The 24,054-nt window shown below is 36.7% G+C and overlaps 1 protein-coding gene across 5 annotated transcripts in view; it reads left to right on the forward strand.

Moving 5' to 3' along the window:
* Positions 1 to 22,743, forward strand: part of BOLL (boule homolog, RNA binding protein) — a 78,375-nt gene extending 55,632 nt beyond the window's left edge. For 3 of the 5 annotated variants that reach the window (XM_058439898.1, XM_058439899.1, XM_058439900.1), the window contains exon 11: positions 22,613 to 22,690. In XM_058439898.1, coding sequence (XP_058295881.1) covers positions 22,613 to 22,675 — 63 coding nt within the window. In that variant the 3' untranslated portion in view covers positions 22,676 to 22,690. Of the gene's footprint in view, positions 1 to 13,723; positions 15,416 to 18,899; positions 19,056 to 22,612 lie in introns of those variants that run through there. The other 2 variants (XR_009213811.1, XM_032755054.2) reach the window with 2 other exon arrangements.
* The last annotated feature ends 1,311 nt before the right edge of the window (positions 22,744 to 24,054 follow it).

Genomic DNA, 24,054 nt, shown 5'->3' on the forward strand with positions numbered 1-24,054 from the left:
TTGCAAAAATTTTCTCCCATTCTGTAGGTTGCCTGTTCACTCTGATGGTAGTTTCTTTTGCTGTGCAGAAGCTCTTTAGTTTAATTAGATCCCATTTGTCAATTTTGGCTTTTGTTGCCATTGCTTTTGGTGTTTTAGACATGAAGTCCTTGCCCAGCCTATGTCCTGAATGGTATTGCCTAGGTTTTCTTCTAGGGTTTTTATGGTTTTAGGTCTAACATGTAAGTCTTTAATCCATCTTGAATTAATTTTTGTATAAGGTGTAAGGAAGGGATCCAGTTTCAGCTTTCTACATATGGCCAGCCAGTTTTCCCAGCACCATTTATTAAATAGGGAATCCTTTCCCCATTTCTTGTTTTTGTCAGGTTTGTCAAAGATAAGATACTTGTAGATATGCGGCATTATTTCTGAGGGCTCTGTTCTGTTCCATTGGTCTATATCTCTGTTTTGGTACCAGTACCATGCTGTTTTGGTTACTGTAGCCTCGTTAGTATAGTTTGAAGTCAGGTAGCGTGATGCCTCCAGCTTTGTTCTTTCGGCTTAGGATTGACTTGGCAATGCGGGCTCTTTTTTGGTTCCATATGAACTTTAAAGTAGTTTTTTCCAATGCTGTGAAGAAAGTCATTGGTAGCTTGATGGGGATGGCATTGAATCTATAAATTACCTTGGGCAGTATGGCCATTTTCATGATACTGATTCTTCCTACCCATGAGCGTGGAATGTTCTTCCATTTGTTTGTATCCTCTTTTATTTCCTTGAGCAGTGGTTTGTAGTTCTCCTTGAAGAGGTCCTTTACATCCCTTGTAAGTTGGATTTCTAGGTATTTTATTCTCTTTGAAGCAATTGTGAATGGGAGTTCACTCATGATTTGGCTCTGTGTTTGTTTGTTAGTGGTGTACAAGAATGCTTGTGATTTTTGAACATTGATTTTGTATCCTGAGACTTTGCTGAAGTTGCTTATCAGCTTAAGGAGATTTTGGGCTGAGACGATGGGGTTTTCTAGATATGCAATCATGTCATCTGCAAACAGGGACAATTTGACTTCCTCTTTTCCTAATTGAATGCCCTTTATTTCCGTCTCCTGCCTGATTTCCCTGGCCAGAACTTCCAACACTATGTTGAATAGGAGTGGTGAGAGAGGGCATCCCTGTCTTGTGCCATTTCAAAGGGAATGCTTCCAGTTTTTTGTCCATTCAGTATGATATTGGCTATGGGTTTTTCATAGATAGCTTTTGTTATTTTGAGATATGTCCCATCAATACCTAATTTATTGAGAGTTTTTAGCATGAAGTGTTGTTGAATTTTGTCAAAGGCCTTTTCTGCATCTGTTGAGATAATCATGTGGGTTTTGTCTTTGGTTCTGTTTATATGCTGGATTACGTTTATTGATTTTCATATGTTGAACCAGCCTTGCATCCCAGGGATGAAGCCCACTTGATCATGGTGGATAAGCTTTTTGATGTGCTGCTGGATTCGGTTTGCCAGTATTTTATTGAGGATTTTTGCATCAATGTTCATCAAGGATATTGGTCTAAAATTCTTTTTTCTGTTGTGTCTCTGCCAGGCTTTGGTATCAGGATGATGCTGGCCTCATAAAATTAGTTAGGGAGGATTCCCTCTTTTTCTATTGATTGGAATAGTTTCAGAAGGAATGGTAGCAGCTCCTCCTTGTACCTCTGGTAGAATTCAGCTGTGAATCCATCTGGTCCTGGACTTTTTTTGGTTGGTAAGCTATTAATTATTGCCTCAATTTCAGAGCCTGTTATTGGTCTATTCAGAGATTCAACTTATTCCTGGTTTAGTCTTGGGAGGGTGTATGTGTCCAGGAATTTATCCATTTCTTCTAGATTTTCTAATTTATTTGTGTAGAGGTATTTATAGTATTCTCTGATGGTAGTTTGTATTTCTGTGGGATCGTGGTGATATCCCCTTTGTCATTTTTTATTGCATCTATTTGATTCTTCTCTCTTTTCTTCTTTATTAGTCTTGCTTGTGGTCTATCAATTTTGTTGATCTTTTCAAAAAACCAGCTCCTGTATTCATTGATTTTTTTAAGGGTGTTTTGTGTCTCTATTTCCTTCAGTTCTGCTCTGATCTTAGTTATTTCTTGCCTTCTGCCAGCTTTTGAATGTGTTTGCTCTTGCTTCTCTAGTTCTTTTAATTGTGATGTTAGGATGTCAATTTTAGATCTTTCCTGCTTTCTCTTGTGGGCATTTAGTGCTATAAATTTCCCTCTACACACTGCTTTGAATGTGTCCCAGAGATTCTGGTATGTTGTATCTTTGTTCTCATTGGTTTCAAAGAACATCTTTATTTCTGCCTTCATTTCGTTATGTACTCAGTAGTCATTCAGGAGCAGGTTGTTCAGTTTTCATGTAGTTGAGTGGTTTTGAGTGAGTTTCTTAGTCCTGAGTTCTAGTTTGATTGCACTGTGGTCTGAGAGACAGTTTGTTATAATTTCTGTTCTTTTACATTTGCTGAGGAGTGCTTTACTTCCAACTATGTGGTCAATTTTGGAATAGGTGTGGCGTGGTGCTGAAAAGAATATATATTCTGTAGATTTGGGGCGGAGAGTTCTGTAGATGTCTATTAGGTCCGCTTGGTGCAGAGCTGAGTTCAATTCCTGGATATCCTTGTTAACTTTCTGTCTCGTTGATCTCTCTAATGTTGACAATGGGGTGTTAAAGTCTCCCATTATTATTGTGTGGGAGTCTAAGTCTCTTGGTAGGTCACTAAGGACTTGCTTTATGAATCTGGGTGCTCCTGTATTGGGTGCATATATATTTAGGATGATAGTTAGCTCTTCTTGTGGAACTGATCCCTTTATCATTATGTAATGGCCTTCTTTGTCTCTTTTGATCTTTGTTAGTTTAAAGTCTGTTTTATCCGAGACTAGGATTGCAACCTCTGCCTCTTTTGTTTTCCATTTGCTTGGTAGATCTTCCTCCATCCCTTTATTTTGAGCCTATGTGTGTCTCTGCACATGAGATGGGTTTCCTGAATACAGCACACTGATGGGTCTTGACTCTTTATCCAATTTGCCAGTCTGTGTCTTTTAATTGGAGCATTTAGCTCATTTACATTTAAGGTTAATATTGTTATGTGTGAATGTGATCCTGTCATTATGATGTTAGCTGGTTATTTTGCTCATTAGTTGGTGGAGTTTCTTCCTAGCCTCAATGGTCTTTACAATTTGGCTTGTTTTTGCAGTGGCTGGTACCTGTTGTTCCTTTCCATGTTTAGTGCTTCCTTCAGGAGCTCTTTTAGGGCAGGCCCGGTGGTGAAAAAATCTCTCAGCATTTGCTTGTCTGTAAAGTATTTTATTTCTCCTTCACTTATGAAGCTTAGTTTGGCTGGATATGAAATTCTGAGTTGAAAATTCTTTTCTTTAAGAATGTTGAGGGTCGGGCACGGTGGCTCACACTTGTAATCCCAGTACTTTGGGAGGCCGAGGCAGGTGGATCACGAGGTCAGGAGATTGAGACCATGGTGAAACCCTGTGTCTACTAAAAATACAAAAAATTAGCCAGGCGTGGTGGCGGGCGCCTGTAGTCCCAGCTACTCGGAGAGGCTGAGGCAGGAGAATGGCGTGAACCCGGGAGGCAGAGCTTGCAGTGAGCCAAGATTGTGCCACTGCACTCCAGCCTGGGTGACAGAGCAAGACTCCGTCTCAAAAAAAAAAAAAAAAAAAAAAAAGAATGTTGAATATCAGCCCCCACTCTCTTCTGGTTTGTAGAGTTTCTGCCAAGAGATCAGTTGTTAGTCTGATGGACTTCCCTTTGTGGGTAACCCAACCTTTCTCTCTGGCTGCCCTTAACATTTTTTCCTTCATTTCAACTTTGGTGAATCTGACAATTATGTGTCTTGGAGTTGCTCTCCTTGAGGAGTATCTTTGTGGCGTTCTTTGTATTTCCTGAATTTGAATGTTGGCCTGCCTTGCTAGACTGGGGAAGTTCTCCTGGATAATATCCTGCAGAGTGTTTTCCAACTTGGTTCCATTCTCCCCATCACTTTCAGGTACACCAATCAGACGTAGATTTGGTCTTTTCACATAGTCCCATATTTCTTGGAGGCTTTGTTCGTTTCTTTTTATTCCTTTTTCTCTAAACTTCTCTTCTTGCTTCATTTCATTCATTTTGTCTTCCATCGCTGATACCCTTTCTTCCAGTTGATTGCATCGGCTACTGAGTCTTGTGCACTTGTCATGTAGTTCTTGTGCCGTGGTTTTCAGCTCCATCAGGTCCTTTAAGGACTTCTCTGCATTGGTTATTCTAGTTAGCCATTCATCTAATTTTTTTTCAAGGTTTTTAACTTCTTTGCCATTGGTTCAAACTTCCTCCTTTAGCTCAGAGTAGTTTGATCTTCTGAAGCCTTCTTCTGTCAACTCGTCAAAGTCATTCTCCGTCCAGCTTTGTTCCGTTGCTGGTGAGGAGCTGTGTTCCTTTGGAGGAGGAGAGGTGCTCTGATTTTGAGAGTTTTCGGTTTTTCTACTCTGTTTTTTCCCCATCTTTGTGGTTTTATCTACCTTTGGTCTTTGATGATGGTGACGTACAGATGGGTTTTTGGTGTGGATGTCCTCTCTGTTTGTTAGTTTTCCTTGTAACGGTCAGGACCCTCAGCTGCAGGTCTGTTGGAGTTTTCTGGAGGTCCACTCCAGACCCTGTTTGCCTGGCTATCAGCAGCGGTGGCTGCAGAACAGCAGATATTGGTGAATCGCAAATGCTGCTGCCTGATTGTTCCTCTGGAAATTTTGTCTCAGAGGAGTACCCGGCCGTGTGAGATGTCAGTCCACCCCTACTGGGGGGTGCCTCCCAGTTAGGCTACTCGGGGGTCAGGGACCCACTTGAGGAGGCAGTCTGCCCATTCTCAGATCTCAAGCTGCGTGCTGGGAGAGCCACTACTCTCTTCAAAGCTGTCAGACAGGGACATTTAAGTCTGCAGAGGTTACTGCTGCCTTTTGTTTGTCTGTGCCCTGCCCCCAGAGGTGGAGCCTACAGAGGCAGGCAGGCATCCTTGAGCTGTGGCGGGCTCCACCCAGTTCGAGCTTCTGGGCCGCTTCGTTTACCTACTCAAACCTAGGCAATGGCGGGCGCCACCCACCCCCAGCCTCGCTGCTGCCTTGCAGTTTGATCTCAGACTGCTGTGCTAGCAATGAGCGAGGCTCTGTGGGTGTAGGACCCTCCGAGCCAGGTGTGGGATATAATCTCCTGGTGTGCCGTTTGTTAAGCCCAGTGGAAAAGCACAGTATTAGGGTGGGAGTGACCCTATTTTCCAGGTGCCATCTGTCACCCATTTCTTTGACTAGGAAAGGGAATTCCCTGACCCCTTGCACTTCCTGGGTGAGGCGAAGTGTCGCCCTGCTTCAGCTCACACACGGTGCGCTGCATCCACTGTCCTTCAATCCCCAATGAGATGAACCTGGTACCTCAGTTGGAAATTCAGAAATCACCTGTCTTCTGCGTCTCTCTCGCTGGGAGCTGTAGACTGGAGCTGTTCCTATTCAGCCATCTTGGCTCCACCCCACTTTAAATAGAATTCTATCAATATGAGTTAGTTTCTCTGTGTACAACTAAGTCAGATAAAATACATTCAGATAAAATTCCATTTCATACATTTTCTTTGCCATTCTTTCTTAAGTACTTTAGACCTTAGGTATATCATTCATGAACCAGTGTTATTTAAGAGTGTTATATTTTTTGTTTATATTTAAACTTGAAAATAATAGCAAATTTTAAAGTATTTTTACATTGCAGAACACTTTATCTTTGCAGAATAAATTCTTTCTGCAGTGAGATATTCCTAACCCAAACTGTATTAGCTCTTCATTGCAATGGGAAAATAGCTAGCTATTTCTTCTTGTAAACCTTTAAGGAAGAGTTCTTCATGTCATCCTGGAAATTTAAACCAAGGTTTATTTAAAAGCCTCCTCATTCAACTTTAAAGTTTTGTCAAATAATTTTTACTTAAAAAATATTTATAGGATATCTTTTCTATTCCATACTGTCAATTTTGTCTTATTCATATAATGCTTATATGAGCTGGAGATTACCTCAGTTCCTTTTATTTTCACTTCCTATATTGATTTTGGTAAGTTTTTTTCTCATTTTTGAATGCTGCTCCTTAAGTAAGTTTCTTAAAAATAAGGAAAGGGAATAAAAAATCAGATCAGTGTGTTTATCCTTCTAATCTGGAAAAAAATGTATATATTTAATTGGAGGATGATATTACAACTATAGCTAAAATAGGCTGGGCACAGAGGCCCATGCCTGTAATCCTGGCACTGTGGGAGGCCACAGTGGGCAGATCACTTGAGGCCAGGAGTTCGAGACCAGCCTGACCAATGCAGTGAAACCCTGCCTCTACTAAAAATACAAAAAAAAATTAGCTGGGTGTGGTGGTGCATGCCTGTAATCCCAGCGACTCGGGAGGCTGAGGCATGAGAATCACTTGAACCCGGGAGGCAGAGGTTTCAGTGAGCCAATATGCCAATGCACTCCATCCTGGGCGACAGAGCAAAACTCTGTCAAAAAGAAAAAAAAAAAACTGTAGCTAAAATAAAACTTTACTTAAGGATTTAAGTTATTATTGCCATTTCTGTTACATATTGCTACGTACCATCAAATCTGGCAGAATCTTCATGTATTATGGGCCACTAGTTAACTCTATAAATCACATAAGTTACCCTTCACATAGAAATAACATATAGGCTCTACCATATGACAAGCCTTAAGTAAGAGCTCATTCTCAGTAGTTCATCAGACGTCCATTGAGCATGACATTTGAAGAATAATTTTACAGTGCTGTAAATACAATTAATAAGACCTTACCCTCAAGATAACTTTCAACTTTCTTCATGACCTGAGCCCATAGTTTTCTTGTAACTTTAACTGTTACTTTAAATTGTCAATGGCTATTTCCTTTAAATATCGCAAAATTCAGTGCCAACATGTACTTTTTATTGAAACTGGCAGGACCTAAGTTAAATTTTACCTTGTTTTGGAAAGAAGTAAAAGAAATAAATAAGGGAAATATCAATGGATCTTCTCTAGGATATCAGGTTAAGTTATAAATACTATAATGTATATTTCTAGAAGTTCTTATGTGAACATTTGTGACTCAAAGGTATCACTTTTCTATTTTGAAATGAATAAAAACTATTAGCAACAAGGCAAGGATGTCCCCTCATCATTTTTTTTTCAACTAACAGTAAAACACAGAATAAATAGAGATTTAACTTAACCATGGTAACAAGTGCACAGATACTTATCTTCCTAAATATCTAAACATGTATCTAGTTAATCCTGTTCTTTGTAGTCTCAAAAGCACTAGTATTTTATAGCTTCTCTCTCTCAAGGTTTCTATTAAACTTGTCATTTCTGATTTGCACTTTCATTTAATTAAAGTGAATCCAATATATTTAAGTCTGGTAATAAATTATTCCCACATTATATGAAATAAATGAAATAAAAAACTATGAAATAAAAGTTGTCTTAGTTCAGGCTGCTATAACAGCTATATCATAAACTGGGTAGCTTACGCAACAAACATTTATTTCTCAAAGTTTTGGAGACGAAAAGGTTGGAAAGTCCAACATTGAGGTGCTGGGAGGTCTGGTATCTGTTAAGGACTGACTTTCTCGTTTGCTGATGTCTGTCTTCTCATTTCTGCAAGGTGAAAAGCAGAGAGAGCAGAAGCAAGCTCTTTCCTGTCTCTTCTTAAAAGGGCAGTAATCCCATTCATGAGAGCTCACCCTCATGACCTAATTACCTCCCAAAGATCCCACCTCCAAATGCCATCACACTGGGGACTGGGCTTTAACATATGAACTTGGCTGGGACACAAACATTCAGTCCATAGCAAGAATATATTCACCCTATGCACTTAAAGCACCTTATTAAGGTTTCCTTTCATAGTATATCAGAAGTTCTCAGCCTGAAAATTTCTTTCCAGCCTGGAAAGTTAAACCAGGGGTCACAAAGGGCCCAATACCAAATGTTTTCAGTTTTACAGGCTCAAATACATAGTTGCTATCAAAACTACCCAACTCTGCCATTGTAGCATGAAAGTAGCCATAGACATAACAGAAACAATGAGTAAGGCTGTGTTCCAGTAAAACTTTATCTATAAAACAGATGATGACCCAGATTTGGCCTGCTGTCCATAGTTTTATGACCCTTGAGTTAATTCATTAACAGGTTAATGTATCCTCTTAAAGTATAATATGAAATATAGCAGAAATTCATTTGTTATAATTTCATTTTTAATTACATCATCTTTGAAATCTACTTTTTAGTTTAACATGGATTATCTGACCCCGAGCCTCTGGGCTGTTTTGATATTTACATTTGCGATAAGTCCTTCCTAGCCAAAATACTTAAGTGGGGGGAAAGTGTAAGTAAAAGGTAATTTGAGATATTCATTCATTACTGTGTAAGGATGAGTATTGATTGATACAGTATTCTGAGTAAATCTTACACTTCGTTTGTAGGGAAAAATCTTATTGTTTTATTTTCATATCCAATTATGGTTTTCCATTCTTACTTTGAGCACTTACTTTCCTTGCATTCTGAGTCTATCATTCCTTCTAATTGAACATTGTTTTCTCCTTTTACCTAATGTTTTTTCTTTTCCCTTAGAACCTAGACTACATGGATAGACACTGTACTTTTCATGACATAAAATTCAACTTATGAAACCTTAATCTCTTACAGAATAGTTTTTTAAACATTCTTTAGATAACATCTTCCTCTACTTTCAGGACATATGATGAGAGCAGGTAGCAGGATTTTGTATTCTACACATCATTAACATTTTTAATTTATCTGTCTTAGAAAGTTGTGGGGGAGGAATATAGGGGTGTCTTTTTTATTCCATATGAAATTATTTCATATGAAATTGTTTCTTCAATATTGCAATCTATTCAAACTGCTCATCTTAAGATATATTACCAAGATATATTTGACAGCTTCTTATTAGCCATATCCCAAGGGTCTTGTGCTAGTCCATGTCCTCTTAGATTTTCTTTAATTCAATACTGTCAACTAGCCTGTCCTCAACTTTTATTATTCCTAAGATGTGACTCTCTTTCTTTGCCTTCAGTTTGATCTTTCAATGTCTGTTTAAGAAATATATTTCTTCCTCTCTTATCAACTACTAATTATAGCACAATTCTCTTTGTCCTCTAAACTGTCTTCCTACGGGAGTTTTCTAAGTCCATTGTTGTAAAAGAAGTCAAAAGCAGTCTTGTATAATCAGAACCCTTCTTCCAGACTGTCTAATGTCAATTTGGCACTGCATCTTCTATGTCTTCTTCATCATTGTCTGGTACTAGTTCAGAAGCAGTCATCTCCATCAAGTTGTCTTTTGTAAATTCCTCTGGTGTAGTGTCTATTAGATCTTTCATTTTTCTAAAATCTGTATCTTGAAACCATTCACCCTCCACCATTTTTGCCATATCCATAATCTCTTTCATGATTTCCTTGATTGGCTCTGTTGTAAATACTGTGAAGTTATGTACAACATCTAGACAGTTTTTTCCAGTAGGAATTTATGATTTCAGGCTTGATGGTTTTCACAGCTTTTTCTATAACAATGGCACCTTCAATGTTGCAATCCCTCAGGCTTGCATGATGTTCTCTCTTTTGAGATTCTTTTCCATAGCATTGACAATTCTCTCCATAGAATATCATGTGTAATGAACCTTAGAGGTCCTTATGACCCTCTGAGGTTGAATTAGACGCACTGTGTTTAGGGACAAGTAGACCACTTTGATGCCTTCAGTGCAAAAGTCTGGCATCTGGTGTTTATGTTTTCCCTTCAAGACTCAGTTATTAGTAGCTTTATAGATAAGGGCAGTACTGATCATAAACCTGACTGCATTTGCACAAAACACTAGAGTTAGCCTTTACCTTCCTGCCTTAAATCCTGGTGCTTGCTTCTCTTCCTTATTAATAAAGTCCTTTGCATATTTTTTTTGAATAAGGCACTTCTGTCTGCATTTAAAACCTGTTTAGGCAGATATCCTTTTTCCTCAATGATTTTCTTAATGGCATCTTGGAACTCATCTGCTGCCTTTTGGAAGCTGTTTCTCCTGTTATCTTGACATTTTTTAAGCCAAACCTCTTTCTAAAATTATCAAACCACCCTTTAGTGGCATTAAATTATCTAGCTTTAGATCCTTCACCTTCCTTTTGCTTTAAGTTATCATATAATGACCTTGCTTTTTCTCGAATCATATTAGAGTTTATAGGAATGCCTTTCTTATCTTAGCAATCCCACATCCACATAAAATCCACATTTTCCAATACAAGATAAAAAGATATTATTATGGGTGCAGGAAATCAACATGGCACATGGATACATATGTAACAAACCTGCACATTGTCACATTGTGCACATGTACCCTAAAACCCTAAAGTATAATAAAAAAGAAAAAAAAAAAGATATTATTTTTTTAAAAAAGTGCAAGGTGTTTGTGCCTGCTGGCATAGTTGCAGCAATGCCTTCATGAATTTCCTTTTTTTTTTTTTTTTTTTTTTACAATGGTCCTTACACTGGATTCATTTGTCCTGAAATGGTGGGCACCCTCAGCTGCAGATCTCAATCTGCAGTATCTATCAAGCAATTCAACTTTTTCTTCTAATGTCATGACTTTGCTTCTTGGGAGCACTTTCTGCATCACTAGTAGCATTTCATAAGGGTCCTATGGTGTTATTCAAGGTTTACAGTATTGCGCTAAACATGAGAAATATGCAAAAACTGAGAGAGATTAAATTTTACTTTGATATGCATTTTACTGGAGAGGTGAACTGCTCACGCAGAGATGATTATCATCACACAGTATTTTAAGCAAACACAACACTTGAGCTCACCATTTGAGCTTACTGCAATAGTAACAGGAAGTGGTTATGAAATTTTTACAGTAGTACAGTATACTACAGTAAATTTTATGAAGTAAATTTTATGATATAGTACTGTATCTTTACATTTCTCAACCACAAATGGCACCATGTCTATGTTTGTGTGTAGAAGTTTTGATAAATTTCAACTTTTTATTAAATATTTGTGTATTTTATGGTAGTAAATGATACAATGACCCTACATATATTTTATGCACTCATGACATGCCTAACTTTAAAAGTGCCTTATTAACTTTTTCAGTATTTCTAGGCAGTACAGCTCATCTGCGAGTTTTTTCAAATTGTTGCAAATCTCCAAAGAATTTTCTGATATATTTATTAAAAAAAACTTCACATATAAGTGGCCAGGCGTGGTGGCTCATGCCTGTAATTCCAGCACTTTGGGAGGCCAAGGCAGGGGAACCACTTGAGGCCAGGAGTTCAAGACTATCCTGGCCAACATGGCAAAACCCTGTCTCTACTAAAAATACAAAAATTAGCCAGGAATGGTGGCACATGCCTGTAATCCCAACTACTCAGGTGGCTGAGGCATGAGAATCGCTTGAGCCCAGGAGGCAGAGGTTGCAATGAGCTGAGATCATGCCATTGCACTCCAGCCTGGGCAAAAGAGTAAGACTGTCTCAGACAAAAACTTCACATATATTTAATAAGTGCATCCATGCAGTTCAAACCCATGTTGTTCAAGGGTCAGCTGTATTAATTTCTCTCTCCACTGCCAAATCCCTTTTCAAAGCTCTATTACTGCCTAATGAGATTACTATATATTTCTTTTCTTTTCTTTTTTTGAGACAGAGTCTCGCTCTGTCGCCCAGGCTGGAATGCAGTGGCGTGATCTTGGCTCACTGCAAGCTCTGCCTCCCAGGTTCAAGCGATTCTCCTGCCTCAGCCTCCCGAGTAGCTGGGACTGCAGGCGCGCACCACCACGCCTGGCTAGTTTTTCTATTTTTAGTAGAGACAGGGTTTCACCATATTGGCCAGGCTAGTCTCGAACTCCTGACCTCGTGATCCACCTGCTCAGCCTCCCAAAGTGCTGGGATTACAGGCATAAGCCACAGCGCCCAGCCTGGGATTACTATATATTTCTTCAAGACTTCTACATCTTCACTTTCCATCTTTTAGTCATGCATAAAATCTGAATTTAGTTTTTTATCCGACATTAATTTTTCCCTTTTCCCCTCTTATCACTCTCATCAACTTTTAGCCACACTCTTACCATTAAATATTATATTCTCTGGCCGGGCGCAGTGGCTCATGCCTGTAATCCCAGCACTTTGGGAGGCCGAGGTGAGTGGATCTTCTGAGGTCAGGAGTTCGATACTAGCCTGAGCAACACAGTGAAACCCCGTCTCTACTAAAAATTCAAAAATTAGCCAGGCATGGTAGCATGCACCTGTAGTCCCAGCTACTCATGAGGCTGAGACAGGAGAATTGCTTGAACCCGGGAGGCGGAGGTTGCAGTGAGCTGAGATCACGCCACTACACTCCAGCCTGGGTGACAGAGTGAGATATATTCTCTCATTTTCCCATATTTATCAACCTAAATTATTCATATATGAATATAATGAAGTTAGCACTGCTCCCTGTTCTCTCTAGCACAGTGAGCCTTTAACCAAGTAATTTCACATACATAAAACAGTTTGACTTCATATATCTTTATTTCCCCTGAGAGGACCAGTGTATACTGGGTTACAGCCAATAACCTCTAAGTAGTTAACTAGGTATGAATGGCTGTGTATTATCATAGTAGATTTTATTCATTCAGTAAATGCTTATTGAGCACCTACCTGGTGTTTGCCATTATTCTAGACACTGGGAATACAGCTATGAACATTAGTAAATGGTACTGGATGGTATTAAACAGGCCAGGGAAATCTAGGCCAGTCTGTAGAGTTTGGTTTTAGCAAACCCAACAAATTTGAGCCACTAGAGCCATGCTGCTTCCAATATGGCACCCACTAGCCACATGAGGCTATTGAATTTCAATTTTAAATTAATTTAAATTAAATTAAAAATTCAGTTCCTGAGTTGCAACTAACCATATTTCAAGTGCTAAATAGCCACATGGGACTAGTGGCCACCATACTTGATAGTGTAGATATAAAACATTCCCATCAACATTGACCGTTCTATTGGACGGCACTGCTCTAGAGATAGTGGAACAAATATGGAAAATTTTGAGCCTATCCGAAATTTAAAGTATGTCTTAGGATAGCATGATTCCCTAAATTAGGAGCTGGCCTAGGCCCAAATTGCCAAAAAGGTAGTAGTAACTAGGTTGATTTTTTGACCCAAACTAGTATGAACAACAACAACAACAAAATCCCAGGATGACACAGGTATATGGAATTCTTCTGAATTATACAGCATAAGTACCTGTATGCCTGTCCTACTTATGCCCACTTACAGGATACTTTTGGGTTTTGGACAGCGTTCTAAATAGCCTCCTGCCAAAAACACTATTACCCTTTTAAAAACAAGTTTTTAAGATCCATCTAATAGAAGGAAATGTTGTAACTCATAATCTGTGCTGACCCATCCCTCATTTTATTTACTCAACATTTATACTGTAACACTAGACTAGAGATTGTCTAATACAGATTCTAAGCTCTCAGAGAGCAGGTTTTCCTGAGTTCTGGAGCCCTCCTAATTGCTAGCCTCTCACTTTGTAACATTCTAATTTAATTGGTACCAAGGTTCTGCAAATATTTAGTGAATGTTGATTGATGGTCTGCACTCATCTGTTCTAACTTATCTTTTTTTTTCCATTCAGTCTTCCTGATCTATATTTTCTCTTTACTTAACAGACAGTGTGGAGCATTCATTATTAAGACAATTGGGCAGCTCTAGTCCAGCTCAACTGATTTCTTGTCCAATGATCCTTGCGTGGCCGAGATCCAGCTTCAACGAACCAGCTAGAAGCTGCCCGTTGTGAAATTTAGCGTTAGTTAATACCTCACCATACTCAGTTATTCCACTATAAGCTGTCTAAATTTGATGAAATTTGCTTTTTCAGCTGTTCTACAAAATTATTTAGGTAGATGTGGCATGTTGGTTTTTTATGTGCTAACCTAACTGTAATGACCTTTTCTACAACATGTTTTATCCATTCCATAAATAATAACCACATTGGGAATAGTGAGGTGTCTTTTATTTTCTCTGCTTTGTTATTTTTTCTTATCAAACTATTAGATGTTATGTTTCATATTATTTTTTATTTTCATATTTAGGATAAGAATCATTTTTAATTATAATACTTTTAATACTTTCATATATTTTACAACAGTATACTATTTAATATTAATGACTTAATTCTATTTTTGCTTTGCTGTTTTGTCATTTAATATGCTTTTGTCTAATTTTTCATTCATTTATTACTGTTACTCCTTATTTAATTTTGCGTCTGCCATGGTTTTCAGAATCTGAGTAGTATTTATACTTCTTTTTTTATAACATTTTCCAAATATTAGAAATACCATCAACATGATCAATAGTCTTGCCTTTTCATGTAATTTGACTATATTAAATTTTTTCTCCAATGTTTGAGACAATATTGAAATCTTCCTATAACATAATTTATTTGGTATCAAATTTTATAAAATATGGATCCACCTTTGGAATTTTGATAAAAGAAGGGTTCATCTCTGACATGATCCCACAACATTGACTGAAATTCCACCAAATTACTGTTCTTTGAATGCTTTAATCCTTAAACCTTTTCTTCTTATATGCAACCAATATATTCAATTATATATGTGATTAATTTTTAAAAGGGCAATTGTTTTCATAAAATGCAAAATTATTTTTTACACCAAAGGAAAATTTCAGATTCTGATTCTAAATCCGATTTTTACTATAAAATTGGAAAATAGATGGGAGGGGTGTCATTCATTTTTCAAAAGGTGCAGAACAAATCATAGGGGTTTTTAATCTCTAAAATTTCTACAGTAGTACAGGAAATATTCCTCTTTACATTCATTTGCAGTTCTTTCACTGACCTCCTAATTTTAGGTGGAGGGGGCAGGGGGAGCCATAAAAGTTGGTATTACCCTAATAAATCTATCTCTTTCCTCCCCTGTTTCAACCCCAAATGTATTCCACGCTCAGCAGCAGCAGTAGAAATAATAGGATATAGATCACAAAGGTTTTTCTGGTGAGCCAAATAGGGTGTTTTCTTTTGAAACCGTAATGAATATGTTTGCCAGTCAAATGGTTTCATGAGAACAGTAGAACCTTATGAATGTATACTAGCATACAAGGATCTCAAATACATTAATTATTCTCAGTTTTAGGAATGTAAATAGATTAAGTCCCACAATGAAATTTCAAAAGTTTTTGTTCTGTAAGTAAAAAATTACTAACCACTGATGTTCAAGATTTTCTTTTAATAGCACTATCCTTGAGAACCAAAAAGTTTATGTTTTGATTTTCAAATGTTAAACAAGATGCTATACAAATCCTGGACTGTTAATAAAAATTAATGATGTATTATTGGATAAGGAATTTTGATGATAATTGATACCCAAGTGTGTTTCTTCCACAACCATATAGATTATATGCATACACATATATACATGTTTATATACGTATATACACACATAGATAATTTATACATATGCACTTTCTTAGAATTTAGCTTTATTTTGAGAAGCTAATAAAAATTTTGGAGTTTGACAATCTGAATAAATGGAGGATATCATTCAGCCTTCTTCATGGCCTAGCTTAATAGCCCAAACATGTTACTTTTTTTTTTTTTTTTTTTTTTTAAGAGACAGTCTTGCTCTGGGGCCCAGGTTGGAATGCAGTTATGCGATCATGGCTCACTGTGACCTCAAACTCCTGGGCGTAAGCCAGTCTTTCACCTCAGCCTCCCTAGTAGCTAGGATTACAGGCAGGCACCACCACACCCAGCTAATTTTTTATTTTTTGTAAAGACAGGGTCTTACTAGGTTCCCCAAGCTGGTCTCAAACTCCTGGGCTCAAGTGATCCTACTACTTTGACCATCCAAAGTGCTGAGATTACAGGCGTGAACCATTGTACCCGGCCCCACACATGTTATTTCTAAAAACAGACTGAGAGAACAAAAATTCTCCTTACATATACTAAGTAAAGCCCATTTTATTTATTTCTATTTTGTAGTATATCTCTGATAATTTTGAAAATTAAGGTTTTACTTAGGACCCATTTTGAAAGGCCAATCTGAAGAAATTATCTGAAATTCACTGGGTGTTAGAATAAAATGGATAATACAGATATTCGTACATGTACCAAAATCACAAGGTAATAACTTTGCAGCCTGTTTTCCAAAAATCTCTAATACAATCAGAGATAGAAAGATGGTAACAGGTCAAAAGATAAAGAATCTTGGGAAATTAGGCTTTAACTTCCTCTGTCAGCTGATTTCAGAAGGATGGCTTGGAAAGAGGTATGATTTAGTTTAAAACAGATTGCTTTATAAATTTCCACCAACGAGAACAGTACAATTATTTTCAAACAAATTTATACATGATAACCCCCATATGTAGGAGTGTGTTTCCTGGATTTATGCTACACTTAACTATAAAATAATGATTTGGGGTCATACATAAAAATTATTTGTATCTTTCCCAGAAATTGCACTTCAATAGAATTAAAATACAGAATCAAAGGACGTTAGGAGGGCATCCAATACAACTTCAATATCATGCTTCAACATGCTCTTTGTTACTGTAATAAATGGTTGGCCTCTAGATCTATAGTTTGACTCCAATTTATCCTGAAATCCCTATAGACTTAAAAGTGGCAAAGAGGAAAATTTTACCCAAAGAATGAATATAAATAATATTCATAATTGGTGCTTTCTTTCAACTCTATTCAGTGTTTTTATCCCTGTGCATAAGTCCTTAAAAATATCGCATCAGCTTTATCCTTACATGTTGAATACCACTCTCTGATTAGCAACTACAGTGGCTGCTGTTTGTTGGACTTACTCTTCCCTTTGAAATACAGGAGTGTGAGAAGTGACCTCTCTATACTTAGAGACCAAAGTCCCTCACTTCCTCCCCTGCTAAGAGTCTTCTCACTTCAGGAGATAAGCAACAGTTGGTGGTTGGTCATCAGAGAAAATTTTGGGGACCTAGATCCTCACACTTCTTGGGATGTACCCATAAGATTCTGGTATACCCTTAGGCCTGAAGAGAGAATGTCTAAGAAGAAAGTTCTTTGATTAGACTCCTACTTTTTTCTTCTCCATTTCTTCCTGCATGAGATGGTGAAGATAAAAACACATCTCTAAGAGTTTTTATCTCCTGGGAAAAAAATATCATTTTAAAAGATGGTAGTTTTGTGTTTTTATTTTGTTTTATAATGAGTCAGGTTTCTTTCCAGAGGTATAAAGCCTTCAAAGTAACTGCCCCTAATGTCTTAATATTTATTTTCTCCCTTTACTAACCACTGACAAGTTTTGTGGCATTCTCTCTATACCTTTGTCTTTGATAGGTTTTATTCCTTTAAAAAGTATTTGTGAAGGCTAGGTCTATCATATAATCTATGCGTTATCTCAGTAAAGTATTTTCTCCATCAAATGGGACTTGTGGTATTTACATTAATAGTGGCTTTACTTTCGCTCATGAAGCATTTGAGATAAAAACATTTCTAAGTTCATCCTTCAATATGTCATAGTATTTGAATTTCAGATGCCCACTGGGGTACAATTGCTCATGTCATCATTCATTCTGTTTTTTTAATTAATCTAATGGAATATAATCATCTGAAACCTGAGGCTTTGTGATAATCTATAGTGAAGTCCTTTTATAGAAATATCTTGATGATTAGAGCTTTTATGTAACTATATTATATATATTATATATATACACAAATATATATGTATGCATAAATGTATAGATATAAAGAAGTATAACAGAAAACATGTTAATTAGAACAGACAATATTATTGTAATATTACTTATTAACAAGTAGTATGGCACCTATTCTAGGTGTCTGGACTGGGAATCTGAGGCTAGCGACAGGTTCTAATTTTTTAACAGGTGAGTTTTTGCAGCTTTATCTAACAGCTATCATTCCATCCCTTTGTAGAGGGTATCAAAAAAGCAACTGATAAATCCCATCTAATTAATGGATCAAAATTCTGTGGACTTATTTCTAGTTTAGGGGGAACTGACCAACATCTGATTTTGAGAAATATAAAAGTCTGAATTCCTTGTTAAGATTTAGTTCTTGGCCAGGTGCAGTGGCTCACATCTGTAATTCCAGCACTGTGGGAGGCCGAGGCGGATGGATCATGAGGTCAGGAGATCGAGACCATCCCGGCCAACATGGTGAACCCCCATCTCTACTAAAATACAAAAAACTAGCCAGGTGTGGTGGTGCACGCCTGTAGTCCCAGCTACTCAAAAGGCTGAGGCAGAGGAATCGCTTGAAGCCGGGAGGCAGAGATTGCAGTGAGCCAAGATCACACCACTGCACTCCAGCCTGGTGACAGAGCAAGATTCCATCTCAAAAACAAAACAAAAAAAAAAGATTTAGTTCTTCGTGCATCAAATGTTTAACTGGTGGTTTCCTACAGAACTGGAGTATATGTATTTGTTTGTATTGGTAGGCTAAAGCATTATTTATTTTTTCCCCTACCCCCCAGTGAATAAATTACTTTATTATCTTAGTAACCATATTAAAAACAGCAATGGAGAATTCAGGACACCTTTTCGTATCACCTTCAGTGCACACAGGCTCCCTTAGCCCCACTGTGCCATGTGAATATTATGGTTATGCCATGATATGGGAAAAGTTTAGAAAGCTGAAGAAAAGATAATGTGTTTTTTTTTTTATGAGACTTTTTGAAGTTAAACACTTTTTTAAAAGATTCAAACTTTGATTTGGGATATAAACCTAACACTCTACAACTCATTTAATCCATTCACTTGCTTCATGAAAATTACTTTCTAAATCACTGTCACCTTTGCTTAAATTTTGTATATCCATTACAGAGAATTCAGCTTTCCTTATTTTCTTCTAAATGATGAATTATTTGGAGAAACATCCAGAATTCATTCTAAATGTCATTTCTTCATATAAATCATCCAGTTGGTCTTTCCTTATTAAACATCCTTCAAGCCAAACATCTTCATACATGCTAGCTAAAGGTAAGTAACAGTACAGTTTTTACTGACATGATTTAATCTCGGGTCATGCAGTTTCAAAAGAAATCTCATCTTTATTTAAATAAAGTACAATTCGTTCTATTAAAGTAAGACAGACTTACAATTACAGTCTGCCTGAATAGGGTCATGTGTAGTAACATAACTACATCTTTTCTCAGAACTGATTACATCCTTAGACACATGCCAAGTTCCAATGTAATTATTAGTTTAACCTTCTCTGAAACAACATTATATGGACTCAGAATTAGGAGTCCTTCTTCTCCAACACATATTTCCTCTTGAATCTCACCCCCACCTGCATTGATGAGCAGCAGACTTGATTTTTATTATCTTTATAGAAATCAAGGTGATTCACCTATAGACGAGGTCCTCTGATGTTTCATCAGTCATATCAAATTCTGCTTTAACTTCTCCTTCTATTAGTCAGCCAGTTCTTGACTTTGCTGATCTCTGCTCAGAGATCTTATATGGGGTAATCATCTACTTATCATCCAAATATGAATACTTAAGAGAGAAAGGGGGCACCAAAAAGAATTAAAATTACATATTTTTTGAAATATGTGTTTATTGGCCAACAAAGAAGTTTGCCATATTAATAAGCCTATAAAATCGTTCTATTCAAAAGCTGTTTTTCAAAACTAAAATTCTAGTAATACAGTAAGCGTAAGCCTAGACTGTCTCAGGGAAATTGGAATATAGCTAACCCTATTAATATATTACACAATAAATGTAACATTAAATCAGGATCAAAAAGTATGGCCTAAAAAGGGATTAAGCTATAGGGCCTAGGCCTGGACTGCTTTATTAGTTTAACCCTTGAAGCTTTATGGTTTCCAGTTTAGCCAGTGAGTGATACAGCTATATAAACAGATTGACTTATGTTTAGATATAAGCCTATTTTCCTATGTTATAAATATGAAATCATAGAATTATATAATTTAAGGACTCAAATAAATCCCAGAGATCCTATTATCCCTTACTTTATATATGAAGAAACAGAGTCTATAACTATGGAATAGTCTTAAGATACTAGTCTTGAAATTTTGGTCACTTAACCTGTGTTCACTGTTCTACAGAAAAGCTTTGCTTAAATCATTGAAGATTGTCCAAAGTCCATGATAATATTCCAAGTAAAAAAGGTATTAACTTTGTTGATGATGTGCTATAAAGTCCTGCTTAAAATACCACGTTTTTTCCGACTATATTATTTCAAAACAAGAGTAATACCTTATATTTATATAGCACCTTACAATGTACAAGCACTTCACATGCATTATCTCATTTTATCCACTCAATATTTTTGTGAGATAATCAGGCACTTTTTTATGACAGAAGTGAAGCTCAGAAAGGTTAAGAGATTTCGCAAGGTGACATTACTATTAAGTGTTAGAACTCAGAACTTTTTTTTACTAATAAATGGTCACCTGTAAGGAAGCAAGTGATTTCTGGGGAGTGGTGGCGGGAGGAGGGTAGGAGAAAGTTCCTTAACACAATTCTTTTCAAAAATAATTTTTGTCCCACCCAAGAGTTATGGACCATCTTTCATTGAATCACCAAAATTAAATCTAACTCAGATAAATATCTATTCTAATCCCTTTAGCATCCGGGAATCTGAATCAGAAAAATATTTCACTTCTAAAAAAAAGAAACAAATTGTGATAAACATGAAACTGTTTAATCCTGCTTTTATCAAGTAACCTAAATATGAACCAGTTTTCTAACCAAAATAGTGGAAATAAATTACCCCAGAATTTAATTTTCTTTAAAAGCGTTGTGCAAGTCAGCGTTCTGGGAAATATAAGAAGGAACACAGCATGAGAAGAAAGAACTTCTAAGGTATCCCAGAAAAACTTTAATCCCTGCTATAGCAGAAGATACCTAGAGGCTGTGCCGTGACCTCTTTGTATATTGGGAACATGGCACATTTCCACTGCTTATGAAAGAATAAAGTTCACCAAAAATAAATTTATTTTTCTTCTTTCTTCCTTTCAATTTTTCTTGCTAATTGCCACAATGTAGGCATGTATCAGTCTTAGTACAGGCCCTCCATGTAGAATTTGCTATTTTGGCAAAGGGTTATTCTAGTTTAGTTTTCCTTTTTATATCCTAATGACAGGTACCAGACTTTTTATACTGATAAAACTTGGATGTGGCTCTAAGGTAAATGGGTCATTATTCATAATTGTCCACTGAAGTATTTTTAGCTCAAAAATTATAACAGTGCCTAAGGTTAAAATAGTCTGATGTCATTGGAGTGAATTTTTTTCACAACACTGATTTTGATAAACCACCTTTAACTTATTATTAAAATACATCATAAATGTGTTTCTTTCCTAGTTGGTAGACTATTTTATAACTTCACAAGCGATAATTGTGCATTTACACAGAGAACTTATTCATACTGCTTTAAGATACTTGATAAGAATAAACTCTCTGTGTAATTGCACAATTTAAAACACTCGACCCTAGAGTTATCTAGGTCTTATATGCCATGAGAAATTATCCATTGTTTTTATTACTTACTCCTGATACTTACCTATTCCAGCAGTGGCAAATTGATTGTTGGTAGACATGCTCAATGCTTTGGTAAGTCAGCAGAGTGGCCTACGTACCTAAATCATGGAAATTACAATATATAATGAAACATACCTCTTTACAAAAATTTTGCCTTTTACCTTAGAATCTTTAGCTCATTTCCCTTAACTATGTAAGTCCCTAGTTAAGTTTTTGGAAAAACTAACAGAACACTTAGTATTAAATTTCTGTTATTAGATGCAGGCCGGGCAGTTGATTTGGCCTAAGTGCTACTTCAAAAGTTGTGTTCATCTTTATGAAGTTAACCCCACCTCCTTGATGCTTGCATTCTTCTTCAATCACAACTCAAATCACTTAAAGCAGGCAGGGAAAATTACAAGATTTTTAGGTAAAAGGATTTGGTTACATCTTGACTCCTGAAGTAAGCATTTATTCATTATGGATGGCTTAACTGAAATTTCCTATTCTCAGTTTCTTGAGCAAAACAATATCTCAAAGGATTCTTACGTTCAGCAGTGGATCGAATAAAAATCATTTGTTGGGACACAGAGTCTATTCGTTGCATGTTTTAACAGGATGTTACTCTATTAACATGAAGTAGTATATTAATAATTCTCTGATTTTCTCTGGATAGTTGCTTTATTACCTATCAGATCTCATCTTAATTTTGTATATCATAAGTTCATAAATCTTTTTTTCAACAAATCTTTACCAAAGTTCAGGGATGATACAAAGAAAGCATAACCTAATAGTTTAGAAATACCACTGGATGTGGCGTCAGATCCCTTGAAGTGAGTCTCTTTTTATAGCCCTAGAATGCCTCCTTGTCCAGCAGCAGGTTATAAGGTCACCTACTTTTTCTAGCAGGAATTTCCTAAAACACACCTTCTTTCCGCAGAATCCAGGCCCAGTTAATCTGATGTTTTAAATCTTTCCCAAGTAATTATAAAATTAGAGCCATTTAAAATGCATTAAATCTTAATTTTCTTTAAATCTCTTAATAGGAACCAAGGTTACATTCTGTGAGAAGCTTTTCTCAGCCTTCGTCTGTAGGTTTGAAACCTTGATATTCTCAAAGCCCACACCTTCATCCTAGAAAAGATTTCAGAGCAGAGGATTCAATTCTTACTCCACCTTCCTCTACTGATTCTGTTAAGTAGAATCTTGGATAACTGTTTTGTCCAATAATAAAAAACAACTAGCCCCATATATGATCTGGTAACAAATATGAGGGTTTGGATATGCTTAAGGTTAAATGTTTTTGCTTTTTTAAGAGAATTAAAGAAATCTTAGTAACCAGAACATTGGAGATGCAGGATAAACTAAATGTTTCCTTTATTCATTCACACACTTAAGTAACATAGACTTATAATCTGTAACAAATAGAGCAAAGTTTACACCTATAAGACAACAAAAATGTTGAGTTTGAAAAATTTAGTTATTATCTGGCTATTTTGTCAACATGATAATTTCATATACAACCACGTACAAACATCTTTGGTGTTTAGATTTTTCCCTTTTATTCCAGCTGTTTCATATTTGTAGACATAGCCATGGCATGTACAGAGTATGTGTAGCAACAGGCCATTTGTATAATATAGTACAGTTGAAAAAAAAAAGCCCTATCTTGCTAGGGAGATATGTCAAGTAGATTCTAGTTTCCACATTATTTTGATTTTACTGTATTTAACTTTGTATATATTTTACATGTATTAAATGTTTTGATGAAACATTTCAAACTCTAAGTTTATATTAGAAATGTTGGCAAACATTAGTATCTATAAAGTATAATCTGTATATATATAAAAATCCAGAAATCTACCATATTTTTATTTTATACCAATTACAATGGCCAAAGTTTACACTATTCTTAAACATAGTTAATGATTATCTGGATTATCACCATATCTATTTTTGGCCCTCTTTTGCCATCCATACGTGAAGTATAAAGATCCTTATTCCCTACGGCATCTTTTTTTTTTTTTTTTGAGACGGAGTCTGGCTCTGTAGCCCAGGCCGGAGTGCAATGGCGCAATCTCGGCTCACTGCAAGCTCCACCTCTCAGGTTCGTTCACGCCATTCTCCTGCCTCAGCCTCCCGAGTAGCTGGGACTACAGCCGCCCGCCACTACTCCCGGCTAATTTTTTGTATTTTTAGTAGAGACGGGGTTTCAGCGTGTTAGCCAGGATGGTCCCGACCTCCTGACCTCGTGATCCGCCCGCCTCGGCCTCCCAAAGTGCTGGGATTACAGGCATTGAGCCACCGCGCATATTTCACCTTTTACATACAAAGAAGCTATGATTGTCTGCTTTTACAGAATTAGAGAAGCTTTTTACAATTGAAAAATGCCACTCTAACTAGAACATTTTAAAATTAAATAATTGCCACAGTAACTTTTCTTTAAATATTGCCTGTTTAATATATATCCCAACTTTCTTCTGTAAAA

This window comes from Hylobates moloch, unplaced genomic scaffold (assembly GCF_009828535.3).
Source record: "Hylobates moloch isolate HMO894 unplaced genomic scaffold, HMol_V3 SCAFFOLD_1, whole genome shotgun sequence".
NCBI classification, from domain to species: Eukaryota; Metazoa; Chordata; class Mammalia; order Primates; family Hylobatidae; genus Hylobates; species Hylobates moloch.